The sequence below is a fragment of the Mustela erminea genome, chromosome 10, assembly GCF_009829155.1.
Source record: "Mustela erminea isolate mMusErm1 chromosome 10, mMusErm1.Pri, whole genome shotgun sequence".
Taxonomy (NCBI): Eukaryota; Metazoa; Chordata; class Mammalia; order Carnivora; family Mustelidae; genus Mustela; species Mustela erminea.
Window position 1 is genome coordinate 82,703,876 of NC_045623.1, and position 13,271 is coordinate 82,717,146.

At 43.7% G+C, this 13,271-nt stretch overlaps 1 protein-coding gene and 1 pseudogene across 2 annotated transcripts in view; both read left to right on the plus strand.

The window, feature by feature from the left end:
- CLSPN (claspin) overlaps window positions 1-12,354 on the plus strand; it is a 32,213-nt gene extending 19,859 nt beyond the window's left edge. The window contains exons 14-25 of one of the 2 annotated variants that reach the window (XM_032361326.1): window positions 122-276; window positions 1,451-1,677; window positions 2,224-2,335; window positions 5,514-5,589; window positions 5,838-5,941; window positions 8,206-8,370; window positions 8,462-8,583; window positions 8,808-8,935; window positions 9,465-9,567; window positions 10,147-10,229; window positions 10,478-10,639; window positions 10,949-12,354. In XM_032361326.1, coding sequence (XP_032217217.1) covers window positions 122-276; window positions 1,451-1,677; window positions 2,224-2,335; window positions 5,514-5,589; window positions 5,838-5,941; window positions 8,206-8,370; window positions 8,462-8,583; window positions 8,808-8,935; window positions 9,465-9,567; window positions 10,147-10,229; window positions 10,478-10,639; window positions 10,949-11,059 — 1,548 coding nt within the window. In that variant the 3' untranslated portion in view covers window positions 11,060-12,354. The remainder of the gene's footprint in view (window positions 1-121; window positions 277-1,450; window positions 1,678-2,223; window positions 2,336-5,513; window positions 5,590-5,837; window positions 5,942-8,205; window positions 8,371-8,461; window positions 8,584-8,807; window positions 8,936-9,464; window positions 9,568-10,146; window positions 10,230-10,477; window positions 10,640-10,948) is intronic. The other variant, XM_032361327.1, reaches the window with a different exon arrangement.
- Window positions 2,976-3,610, plus strand: LOC116567305 (annotated as a pseudogene).
- Window positions 12,355-13,271: the final 917 nt, after the last annotated feature.

A 13,271-nucleotide genomic window follows, 5' to 3' on the forward strand; every position in this document is an offset into this window, starting at 1 on the left:
CCTCAACTGCAATTGCCTGAGAGTAGATAAAATCCTACAAATAGCAACTTCTGTTGTTGTCATGACAGTGAATGACAATTATAAAATGTTTTGTTTTTGTTTGGTTTTGTTTTGGTGCCAGAGTTCAGGAAAGCTGTCTGAGCCTTCACTTCCCATAGAGGATTCCCAGGATCTGTATAACGCCTCCCCAGAGCCTAAGACACTTTTCCTAGGAGCCGGAGACTTCCAGTTCTGTTTAGAAGATGACACTCAGAGCCAACTGTTGGATGCAGATGGGTAGGTAGTTTTATGTTTCTGTGGGTGGAATGGTGCTGGGTACTGCTTAATTTTGTTTAAAAATAAAGTGAGCTTCTGTTGCTCCATCTGTGCTTTCTCTTCTGAGAAAGAGAAGGTGTACAGACCATTAGTATTACATTCTGCAAGTTTGAACAAAAGCTCTCCAGAAAATAAAACGTAAATAGTCCTTGCTGGCATTCTGATCCTTTGAGCTCTGCTTTCCTTGAAAAGCACAGCTCTTGTAAGGGCATCAAATTATCTGTCCTGCTGTGTTAGGATTGAAGTGTGGGATTGAGGGTGGACAGAGCTGTGGCACTTTACTTGGACATAGCACCAAGTTCTACTCTGGCACTATCTGAAACCTAAAATTATCCTTTACCCCTTTACCTTTCTAATAGCATTTATTCTCTTACTGAACTCCCTCCCTCTTTAGATTATCACAGGGCTACAGTTTGAATCCTTTATCTTCTGGTTTGGGATCCAGATTTTTTTTTTTTTAAGATTTTATTGATTTATGTGAGAGAGAATGAGAGAGAACACAAGCAGGAGGAGGGGCAGAGGGAGAGGGAGAAGCAAGCTCCCTGCTGAGCAGGGACACTGGCACAGGGCTTGATCCTAGGACCCTGAGATCATGACCTGAGCCACCCAGGTGCCCCTGGAATTCAGCTTTTAAGATTAGTTTTAGAAACATCAAATTTTGGGGACACCTAGGTGGTTCAGCTGGTTAAGTATCTGCCTTCGGCTCAGGTCTTGATCCAAGGGTCCTGGGATTGATTTCCACATTGGGCTCCTTAAATCAGCGGAGAGGGTACTTCTCCCTCTCTCTGCAGCTACCCCTGCTTGTGCTCTCTCTCTCTCTGACAAATAAATAAATAAAATCTTTAAAAAAGAAAAGAAAAGAAACATCAAATTTTTTTACCCACAGTATGCCTGGGTGGCTCATTCAGTTAAACATCTGACTCTTGATTTTGGCTCAGGTCATGATATCGGGGTCATGAGCTCGAAGCCTGCCTTGAGCTCTGCGCTGGGCATAAAGCCTGCCTAAGATACTCTTTTTCCTTCTCAGTTAACCCCTCCCCCACCTTCTTAAAAAAAAATCCTCTTCAAAATTTTTTACTCACTACTTTGTTTTTTTCCCCTAGAGAATGTCTTATATTCTTTATTGTGCTTGTAGGTTCTTAAATGTTAGAAACCACAGGAATCAGTACCAAGCTCTGAAGCCAGGGTTGCCATTGGCCAGTATGGATGAGAATGCCATGGATGCGGACATGGATGAGCTGTTGGATCTGTGTACTGGAAAGTTCCCATCTCAGACTGAAAAATCTCTGCCCAGGAAGAATGACAAGAAAGAGAACCTAGAAGAACTTCTCAATCTTTGTTCAGGAAAATTCACTTCTCAGGGTAAATAGCCAAGAGATCAGGCTCACCATAGTAAATATCTTAAGTCAGTGTCCTTGAAGAGAAGCCTGTTACCCTTGGGTGAGAAATTCACAGAAGGCAGGGCTGTGACGGATTCTTGTGGGTGGTTTGAATTCTTAGCTTCCTGACATTTGGAGCCCTTACTTTCTTAACGTGATAAAATGTCAACTTAAGCTTCGATGATTTCTTAACTTAACCCATGTGATTTCTCATTTATGGTTAATATGCATGCAAAGCTTAGAAGAGAGTTGGTGTATAGTTAATTTCATATCAATGCCTACTTATTTCCACCTGCGTGTTCCTTCCTCCCCGATGCTAGAATGTCAGCTCTCTGAGAGCTGGGATTTTTGTTTTGTTCACTACCATATCCCTGGTGCCTGGCACATAGTAAGCACCAAATAAGGATTTGTTGAATGAATGGATGGTGAGCTCTTTTTGGCAAGCTTACCTTAGAACTGTATTGAGCTGGGGAAAGAAGACAGAGCTGTTATTTCTTGATGACAAATCTTTTTCTTTGTTGTGGTATAGACGCCTCTACTCTGGCTCCATCAGAGTTAAATAAACAGGAGAAGGAGAGCAGCTTGGGGGATCCCATGGAAGAAGCACTTGCTCTTTGCTCAGGTTCTTTTCCCACAGACAGGTGAGTCTCAGTGACTGGAGGGAATGTAGGAAGGCCCAGACTTCTGATAAAATCCTGAGGTCAGCAATAAGGAACCATCTTAGGCGCTTCCTATCCTGAGAGTCTTACAGTACATTTGAGTCTTATTTGCAAAGTAAGGAAATTAAAATACTTTCCTTTAGTTGGTGGAGAACAGGGTTAAAGAAAGCAAGAATACGGAGTGCCTGTTTGACTCAGTCGGTTAAGCCTCCGCCTTGGGCTCAGGTTGTGATCTCAGGGTCCTGGGACTAAGCCTGGTGTCAGGCCCTGAGTCGGGCTTCGTCTTGAGCAGGGAGTCTGCTTCTCCCTCTCCCTCTCCCGCCACCACTCCTCCCATTGGTGCTTTCTCTCTCTCTCAAGTAAGGTCTTTTTTTTTTTTTTAATATTTTATTTATTTGTTTATTTGAAAAAGAGAAAAATCGAGAGACAAGGCATAAGTAGGGGGAAGAATAGAAGCAGATTCCCTGCTGAGTGGGGAGCCCGATGTGGGGCTCAATCCCAGGACTCTGGGATCATGACCTGAGCTGAAAGCAGATGCTTAACCCACTGAGCCACATGGGCACCCCAATAAATAAAATCTTGGAAAAAACTGAAAAGGGCAAGAATAGAAACTTAGAGCTAAAGCTGGGAGGCAGAGAGTGCAGATGACCGGGCATTGCTCATTTCTTTGTCTCTGATCTACTGTTGTGCCAGGGCTCCAGTCAGGCCTGTGTCTGCCTCCTTGAGTAGGCCAGGATCCCATTTAAACAGCCTCCTAGAGCAACTCCCCACTACAGGAGCCCTGACCAAGTTCCAAAACCAGTGTTGTCTCCTGGGACATTGCCACAGCAGCCACGTTTATTGGTGCTGAGGCTGCCACCGTTAGTGGGGCTGGTTCAGGGGCTGGCTCTGGAACAGTGACAGCTTTGATCATTGGCTGTGCTAGGAACCCTTCTCTCAAGGGGCAGCTCTTCTGTACCATTCTGGGCTTTGCCCTGTCTGAGGACAGGGGGCTCTTCTGTGTGATGGTCGCCTTCCTCATTCTCTTTGGCATGTGAGCCTTCATGGGGGTCACCTACCTGTCCCTGCTGCTTCAATTTAAGGCCATGGCTGGTACTAAACGTGTGCCAAGCTTTACCATTAAACACATTTCTCTTTAAAAAGGGTGGAGGGCAAGAATAAGCACATGGAAGTGTTCAACACTAATAATTAGGGAAATACAAATCAAAACCACAATAAGATACCTCACACCGGTTAGGATGGCGACTATAAAGAGAAAAAAAAAGCCCATAAAATAATAAGTGTTTGGGACGCCTGGGTGGCTCAGTTGGTTAAGCAGCTGCCTTCGGCTCAGGTCATGATCCCAGCGTCCTGGGATCGAGTCCCACATTGGGCTCCTTGCTCAGCAGGGAGCCTGCTTCTCCCTCAGCCTCTGCCTGCCATTCTGTCTGCCTGTGCTCGCTCTCTCTCCCTCTCTCTGAAGAATAAATAAAATCTTTTAAAAATAATAATAATAATAATAATAATAAGTGTTTGCGAGGATATGGAGAAATTAGAACCCTTATCCACTGCTGGTGGGAAATGTAAAATGTGGAAGCTTCTGTGGAAGTCAGAATGGCAGTGTCTCAAAAAATTAAAAATAGAATATGATCCAGCAATTCCACTTTCAAATATATTCACAAAAGAAGTGAAAACAGGGTCTCAGGTGTTTGTACACCCATATTCATCCTAGCATTACTCATGATGATCAAAAGGTGGGCACATCCCAAGTGACGAAACAAAATGTGGTGGACATACACACGATTATTCAGCCTTAAAAAGAAAGGAAATTCTGACACATGTGACAACAGGGATGAACCTTGAGGACATTATGCTAGGTGAAATAAGCCAGTCCCCAAAATACAAGTGCTGTAGGATTCCACTTACATGAGATACTGAGAGTAGTCAAATTCCTAGAGACAGAAAGTACAAGAGTAGTTGCCAGGAGCTGAGGGGAGGGAAGAGGGGGAACCTGTTGTTTAAAGCGTAGAGAGTTTGGGGGCACCTGGGTGGCTCAGTCAGTTAAGCGTCTGACTCCTGATTTCAGCTTGGGTCATGATCTCAGGGTCTTGAGATCAAATCCCACGCTGGACTCTGCACGGGGTGTTGTGCTTGTGATACATGTATTTTGTTTGTTTGTGTCCTAGGCAAAGAACTTTATTAAATTAACATTGCTTCAAGCTTTGTTCCCAGACTTCTTCAGCTTAATTCACTCCAAAGAATGAATTGTACATAAGCAAAATCTGAAAAGAACTTCAGTGTCCAAGGGGCTTGGGCTTAAAAATATTAGAGCTCTAAATTTCATCAGATCCATGAACAAAATTTTAAAAAGCTGTTATAATATAAAATAGCAGCTCCTAGTAACTTCTTCAGGTTTTATCTTCTTGAGAAGTTGACTCTATTCCATTTGCTTCATTCTTGGAAGCTTCATCCAAATTCTCCACAAGAACTAAAACTTCATCATCATCATCCCCTCTGGTAGCAAGTGGGGCCTTTCCATTCACAGGTTGTGTGGACAGAGTTTCAGCCAGTCTTGAACTAGTCAGACTGTCTGCACCAAGCTGGTTTAAGACAGCCGGTATTGTTTCTGTCAGCTGCTTTGTCTCAGCATGGCCTGGAATGGTGGAAGTTTTCACCGCCAGTGATGCCTGAACTTTGGGGTTGTTAGAGCGGGTCACTGCTCTTCTTGGTGAACATACTCACTCCTTCAGTACCAGAGATAATTGTTTATCCCTAACTTTTCTAAGGAGAACCGAAGTTTTTTATCATCTGCTATAGCCATTCTATAAACCACCTTCTCTCAGCAAGCAGTTCCTTTCCCACCAACACGCACTTGTGCTTTGCCGTTTGGCAAGTTTTTCCTGGTTCATGAGAGTTTCTTTCATCTTGTTGGAGCAGAAGTGGGACCGAGTTGGAGAATAGGGTTAGCACTCAGGGGGTCTCGGGCAGGGCAGCTGAGATGAGGCGCCTTATGTGTATTTTATCATAATTAAACAAAAATTTTTTAAAAGCAAGGCATCTTGTTTCCTGTTTCTTGAAGAGATTGTTGGTGCCAATAAAATACTTTCAGTTTCTAAGTTGACTGAATCCTTATAGTTTGCTTTCAACAATTACTTATTGATTTCTTTATTTTGCACCTTAGGGAAGAAGAAGGTGAAGAGGAGGAATTTGGAGACTTTCGGCTTGTCCCAAATGATAATGAGTTTGATAGTGATGAGGTGAGTTGGAAGGGAACAGAGTAATCCTAACCGATTTCCAGGTGTTGCGGCTGTTTGTCTTTTTCCTAGTCTGAATTGTTGAGAATTCTGAGTTTGGCATATTATCCGAAGCCATTTTCTAGAATGAGATGTTTGGGCAGAAGTTTATAAATCCTGTTTTAGTTGAGGACTAAAGTTAGGCAGAACAAAGTTAAGCAGAACATGTTTTGTTCTGCTAACCCCATGTGCGATACTCTGCATTTTTTCAGGACGAACGCAGTAACTCTGATAATGAAGATCTGGCACTGGAAGACCATGAAGATGGTGATGAGGAAGAGCTCCTGAAGCAGTCTGAGAAGCTGAGAAGGCAAATGTAGGTGTTAGAACCATTCCTTCCACTGCTAGAGAAAGTTCTCCTAATGGTTAAGTTGTAGCTTGCTATTGTTTTACCTAAGTCTGCTGGTTCTGTTGCTTTTTGTGGCTAACACAGATGAAATAAACCCCATTCTCATGCTATCTCTTGAGTGTTCAAAGATGGTATGTACTCTTTAAGTGAGTTCTATACTAAATATCTCTAGTTCCTTCAGCTATTTCTCATATAACGTTGCTTGCCGACTCCTCTTGTCCTGGATATTCTCTTTATCCTCAGGTGTGGTCGGACTCCAGCTGTAGGTAGCAGTATAACCACATCCTTGTTCTGGGCGCATATGCCTTACAAAGTAACCAACAATCATAAGAGCAGAGTCACTGTAGATCCTGAGGATTTAGTAGACGATGAAACTTCCTTGTCTAGGACTAGGGTCTTTTTTCCTATGAATTACTGTCATTTCAGGTTTTCCTCATCCTGGTCTTGGGCAAATGACCTCCTGTTCATTTTTGGGTTATTTTTGTTTTTTTCTGCTCATGAAAGTAAACCATTTATTTTAGAATATTTAAAAGAAGATAGGAAGCCAAAAATAAAAGCTTATTCTGTGCTCATCATTCAAATATTTAATGAATGTGTGGATGGTAGCTTGCTCCATAACCATTTTTATGCATATATTTTCATATAGTTGAGATCTGTGCTTTTTTTTTTTTTTTTTTTTATGTTCACTTTTGCATCTTGCTTCTTTCTCACTTGGGATATCCATAAGCATTTTCCTGTGATGTTACAGTTTTATAAAGACCATTTTAATAGGTATTCAGTATTATATTGTACATGAATGACTTTTGGAATTCACATATAGGATATCATATTGATTCCTACTCGCTCTATATTATTGTCTCCAACCCATCATTCCATTCTATTAAGATCACTTTGGGGCTTTAATTTGTCACTTGTCAAATTAACTCTTGGGCACCTGAGTGGCTCAGTGGCTTAAGCCTCTGCCTTCAGCTCCGGTTGTGGTCCCGGGGTCCTGGGATCGAGTCCCGTATGGGGCTTCTCTGCTCAGTGGTGAGCCTGCTTCCCCCTCTCTCTCTGTCTGCCTCTCTGTTTACTTGTGATCTCTCTCTGTCTGTCAAATAAATAAAATCTTTAAAAAAATTAACTATCTCTTGCAAGTTTGGGTCATCTATAGATTTTTCTACGGTGGTGGTTCTTAAACCTTATTTAACAGCAGAGTCCTCTGTCCATATGAAATCTTAGGAAGAATGACAGCTAAAAGTTGAGCAGCTCCAAGTGGGTAAATGGGAAGATCAGAGAACTCAGCTGATAGCCCTCGAAGGAATTCCCCAGGAACCCTGAGATTTAGAGGAATTCAGCTTTAAAAAAATAACATAAGTCTGGGACACCTGGGTGGCTCATTTGGTTAAGCTGCTGCCTTCGGTTCAGGTCATGACCCAGGGTCCTGGGATTGAGTCCCACACATCGGGCTCCTTGCTCAGCAGGGAGCCTGCTTCTCTCTCTACCTCTGCCTGCTGCTCTGCCTGCTTGTGTTCTCCCTCTCTCTCTCTGACAAATAAATATATAAATAAAATCTTTAAAAAAAAAATAACATAAGTCTTTGATAAAAATCAGCCTTCCGAAAGCCATCAGACTTCTGCCACTCATGGCCATAGATGACAGGACTTTGAACACAGAGTGACAGGAGACTTGTTCTCAGTAGGAACTGAGGTCAGAAAAACTAACTAATAGTGGTTTTACTCACCAGTAACTCTGAGCCTCAGTCATGGCCTCTAACTTGGGGGTCAAGATGTAGCTGTAAGGGATCCCAGGCTATTTTGTTCCTGTACCATACCATCTCTAACCTGTCTCCCAACACTGGTGAGCTTAAATACAGAACAGAATAATCTGAACCTGCCAGCGGGTATGTCCCAAATGTATAAAGGAGATCGGGCGTTCTGGCTTTAAAGAACCTCATTGAATCCAGGCTCTGTTACTTCCTAGCTGTGTGACTTTGGGTAAATTATTTACTCTCTCGGTCTCAGTTCATTCAACTGTAAACTGAAGGGAATAATAGTCCTCCCCTTAAGATAATGCCGTGATGACTGGAAAGCGCAGTTATTGGCATCCAGTATGTATTAAATGACAGACTTTATCTTCAAAATGCCAAAATGTATTATTAAAATTTAAGTGGCTCTGTGTTCTGCTTTTCTCACTTCATCCCTAGTCTGTGTATGTTTGTTGCATTTCTGATCTTCACAATTCTTTTCTAGGAGATTGAAGAAATACCTGGAGGATGAGGCAGAGGTGTCAGGGAGTGACGTGGGAAGTGAAGATGAGTATGATGGGGAAGAGCTGGACGAATATGAACAGGAGGAAATTGATGAAGTGCTTCCTTCTGATGAGGAGCTGCAGAATCAGATCAAGAAAATACACATGTCAGTATCCCGACAAGCCCTTTTGTGTGATGGGATGTTTCTACGACCAGCCAGAGTGGTCCTGGTCTTGAACGCTGTAATTTTCCTGTAGGAAGACGATGTTGGATGATGATAAGCGACAGCTACGTTTATACCAAGAGAGGTACCTCGCTGATGGGGATCTGCATAGTGATGGTCCTGGCCGAATGAGGAAATTCCGATGGAAAAACATAGGTATCTTGGTCATTGCTTTCAGAAACAAACGGTACAGCGACCGTGTTTGTCCAGTTTGAGATGGCGAGTGGAAATCCAAACTGCAACAGACCTGGCTGTCATCATGACTTTGTGTTAGTGAGTGGGGAAAGGTTGTGTCGATGTATGAGGAACAATGAGTACCTTGTGTCTGTCCGGGCACCTTCTCCTAGGAGAATGCTGACAACCTTGACTCTTTGCTTTAGATGATGCTTCCCAGATGGACTTGTTCCACAGAGACTCTGATGATGATCAGATCGAAGAGCAGCTTGACGAGACAGAAGCCCGTTGGAGGAAGGAGCGAATTGAACGAGAGCAGTGGCTTCGGGACCAGGTAGAAAATCCGCTCAGAAGTCCTCTGTTCTGGGGCGCCTGGGTAGCTCAGTGGGTTAAAGCCTCTGCCTTCAGCTCAGGTCATGATCCCAGGGTCCTGGGATTGAGCCCCACTTCGGACTCCATGCTCGGCGGGGGGTCTGATCCCCCGCCTCTCTCTCTGCTTACCTTTCCGCCTACTTGTGATCTGTCAAATAAATAAATAAAATCTTAAAAAAAAAAAGTCCTCTGTTCTGTCCCTAGTTTATGAATAAGAGAGGACCTACTCACCTCACTTGTCAGGATAGTCTCAAAACCTTGGGCAACTTATCGCTGTCCCTTTTAATCCAGTTTTCTTTTGCGCTTTGAGAAGATGACCATGAGCAGTTCAATTCATGTTTGTCCAGTACCGATTTTTTTTTTGTCTACAGCAACAAAGGTTGCAAAAAGGAAAGCAAATGATATCCCAGGTACCTTAGCTTCCCAGTCCAGGCTCTGCTATCTATTTGGCGGCAGGGTAGACTTCTGTTAACGCTGATTTTTATTTTCAGGCACAGCAGGGAAAAATTGCAGCTGAAGAAGAAGACATTGGGGAAGACAGTCAGTTTATGATGCTAGCCAAGAAGGTTACAGCCAAAGCACTACAGAAAAATGGTGAGCTACTGGCCGTCCTCAGGTTCTATCCAGCCCCCTGGATTGTTTGTGCTGGAGCCTTAAAGTGACTCCAGCCTTAGGGACTCTTGTGGCTTAGGCATGGGCCTGTGTCTAACATTGTCTTAAAGAGGCCTTCCAAGATGGGAAAGGATAGTGTTCTTGGATCTTAGACTATTGGGCAGTGGACATTGTACTTGTGAGTATATGTAGCTGGTTTGACTTCATCTTCTAAGGCCTCTCAGAGTAAGAATTCTGCCTTCTTTATTTAGTTGCCCAGGATTGTGTTAGAGGTGGACTTTGAACCCAGATATATCTAATTCCAGAATGAGGCTCTAAAACACTATTCTATACTCTTACCATGCTTGTTTTTGCTTATTATTGTCAGCTATTTATCAATGTTCAAGTTGGTTGCCTGTCTTCCTGCTGCTCCTTACTATAGTTTCAAGTCACTGTTATAAAATAATCTAAGTTCTTAAGCTTTAGTTTACTGGTCTAGTTACAGGCTTCTTTACTTGTTTAGATTTAAAGGTAATTCTATCAGCTTTGCCCAGAACAAGCCTCTCTGTCTTGTCTTTTCAGCCAATCGCACTGTGGTTATGCAAGAACCAAAATCTTTACTCAGAAATCCTTTTGAATCCATCAGTCCGGAAAGTGCCCACCAGGTTGGTTGGGGAGTTCATGACCTGCAAGGTCCTACAGGCCAAGATCAGGCTAAGGGAGTACTCTGTCATTAGCAGAGGGAGGTGGCTGCAGGAAATGGAAGTAGATGTTCAAAGGAGTCTGCTCTTTCTTTTCTACTTGAGTGGGGTAGGAATATGTCCCCTCAAGACAAGGGGGAGGCAGGGAGGGACTGGCTTCTTATTCTTCCCTTGGCACTTGGGATCTGATGCCAATTGACTCCTCTCTTTAGCCGAAGACAGGCTCACTGCTAAACCAGCCCAAAGCTGTGCTTCAGAAACTGGCTGCCCTCTCTGACCTGAACCCCAGTGCACCCCGAAATTTAAGAAACTTTGTCTTCCATACACTTTCTCCTGCCAAGGCTGAGGCAGCGAAGGAATCGTCTAAGGCTCAGGTAGGGAATTTGAGAACTGATTTGGTGGCTGTCCAGAGCGAGATTGATGGATGATTGATTTTTAAGTAAAAAAATATAGATATTTCTGGCTTAAAGGCTTACACTGTGGTGTTAATCTTGTACCCCCAATGAAATAGAAGAGGACTGCTACCCTCAGTAGGTCATCAGCTTTGAAACTTTCCCGGAAAGTTTATATTTCTCTTTTTCCTAAACATCCATGATTTAACTCTGCGTTCCTTAAGAGCTAACGGAAGTTAAGGACTTGTATGAGGGTCTTGAGCTGGTCCTGACTCTTTCTGTGCTCTCTAGGTAAGGAGAAGAACTCCATCTTTAATGACATCCCCTTCACCTAAGCGCCTCAAAACAGACGATAGCACTTCAGGATTGAAGCAAAGCATCTTCAGATACTTGGAAAGCTAACATCATCAAGGGTGCTGGCACCTTTGCTGAGACTGCTTTGAGAAGTTCCTGGTGCTGAAGATTGGAATTGGAATTGGAATTGATGCTCACATAGATGATCTCCACTCCCCTCCCTCCTTTGTAATCAGCGCATTAAGATTACAGACAGAGATTCCAATTCTTTCCACTGCATTGCTCTGGACATCTTTTTCCTTTCCTAATATTATTTCCTGGGTTGGCCACTAATCTTAATTCTGCAGTGTTTACAACATTAACCCATGGCTGCTTGGGTGAAGGCTCACTTCCTCCATTGTGTATTTGGCATTTTAGCCTAGCAGACTCTTAGGTTGATAGCTCTTTGTGAAATGGGTGGTTGGAGGAGGAGGAGGAGGAAAAAGTGTGGCATTACGGAAAATTCCAGAAAACAGGGAATGTTGATACCAGAAGGAATCCTTCACACCCTAAGATGTACCCCACAGTGACCTGGACTCAGTAAAAGAGAACTTCTTGGAGGACCTTGGAACCCGCTGATGGGCTGTTATATTTATCTTGCCCCTTCCATTTTCCCATATGCCTCTTCCCAAGGCAGCCTCAACTTGCCAATTAACTTATGCTTTCCTTATGGTAAGGATGCAAATCGGTACCTTAAGTCAGAAAGACGTTGACCCTTATTTTCTGGATTATGAGGATGAAGATAAAGGGTTGCACATACCCGGTGTCTGTCCACATTACCCCATGGGACAGAGAGAGCTCTCTCCTCCAGGAGCTACATTCTCAACATGGAACAGTGTTGCTCAATGACCTCCCTTCTCATCCTGGCAAAAAGACATATAACCATTATTTATTGCACACAACGGGGTTTGTTTATTACATTGCTCTAACCAGAGGACAACACTTCATCGCTATTTAGAGAGAAAACCACTATCAAGTTTATAATCAAAATATTGTTGAAGAGAATGGTTCCCCACTCCCAATTTTCCCTGAACAATCATGAGGCTCTCAGAATTCTAGGTAGATTTTTTTCATCCCTCTCAAAACTGAGTGTCACTGCTACTTTGGAAAAACATTCCATGTGAATATGGCGGACTTAAGAAATTGGATGAATTGTGCCAGTTTGTTACAGGCAGATGGGGAACACCAATTTAATTGCTGGAGTTAGGGCATAGGTTTTCTACAGTTGTTTCTAATATACAAGATGCTGACCTTGAACGTGTATATTTGTAATCTTGTAATGGGAAAAATGTATATAAAGATGTTTTAATATGTATGTAGCATTTCAATAAAACTCAATGCCTAAAGGCAGGGTTTGCCCTCCAGATTGGGTGCTTGTTCTTAGGTCAGTGCCTGTCTTATGCTCAGAAGCATTGTTTTCAGGCCTCTTCCCTCCCAGGGGAGCCCCCTGTGTCTAAAGAGAGAAAGGCCCCTGCAGTTGCCCCTCCTGGCCTCTCTGCTCTGGTGAATCGATCACATTAACTCCCCAAGTGGTTTGGGTTCAGTGCAGGTGAGGAGAATTTACACAAATGGTACCTGGGATTATAGCTCTTTGATTGGTAGCCTAAGGTCCACGGTGAGGGTTAATGCACCCATACCCCAGCCTTCTGAACAGGGCCGTAGGCTGGCCGCCTTCGCCACGCAAAAGAGCTGGGAAGGAGGGCCAGCTATTTCTCCCCTCTTGCTTTCTGAGATGCTTTTTGGAGGGGGAGAAGAAGAGGGTTGGAATTGATCACTGAGGATAAGAAAAGCAGTGCGAAAGATGGCCAGGGAGCCAGTGGTTTCTGTTTTAGGCTCTGGAAATAAAGCACTCTTTGGAGAAAGCGAAGTTGGGTCTTCAGCTCTGGATCACTTTTTCCCCATACGGGTCTAGCTGTCATAGGGCAAGCCAAGCCTTGACCTTGCTAACAGGATTGGAGAGTTGCCTCCAGACCCAGAGGCCTGTGCCCCAAACACTGAGCCATCACCTTCAGTGACGTACTCATGAATCAGGCCCCAGAGCCCACTGCGACGACGGCTCCTGCTGGGACTCCTCCCTGGAGGTGAAAGAGCCCTGGTGTCTGTGAGAGAGAGACGTTCAGTGTCGGCCCTCTCACCTCCTGGTTCTACACAGTGGGGTAGGACACATGGTTTTACTTCATGCAAACAGGTCTCTGATCTTAATTCGGTCCACAGTTGTACAAACTACACACTGTTCTAGGGCTAGTGCGTAAAGCATCAGATTCTGTTCACCAAAGCACCA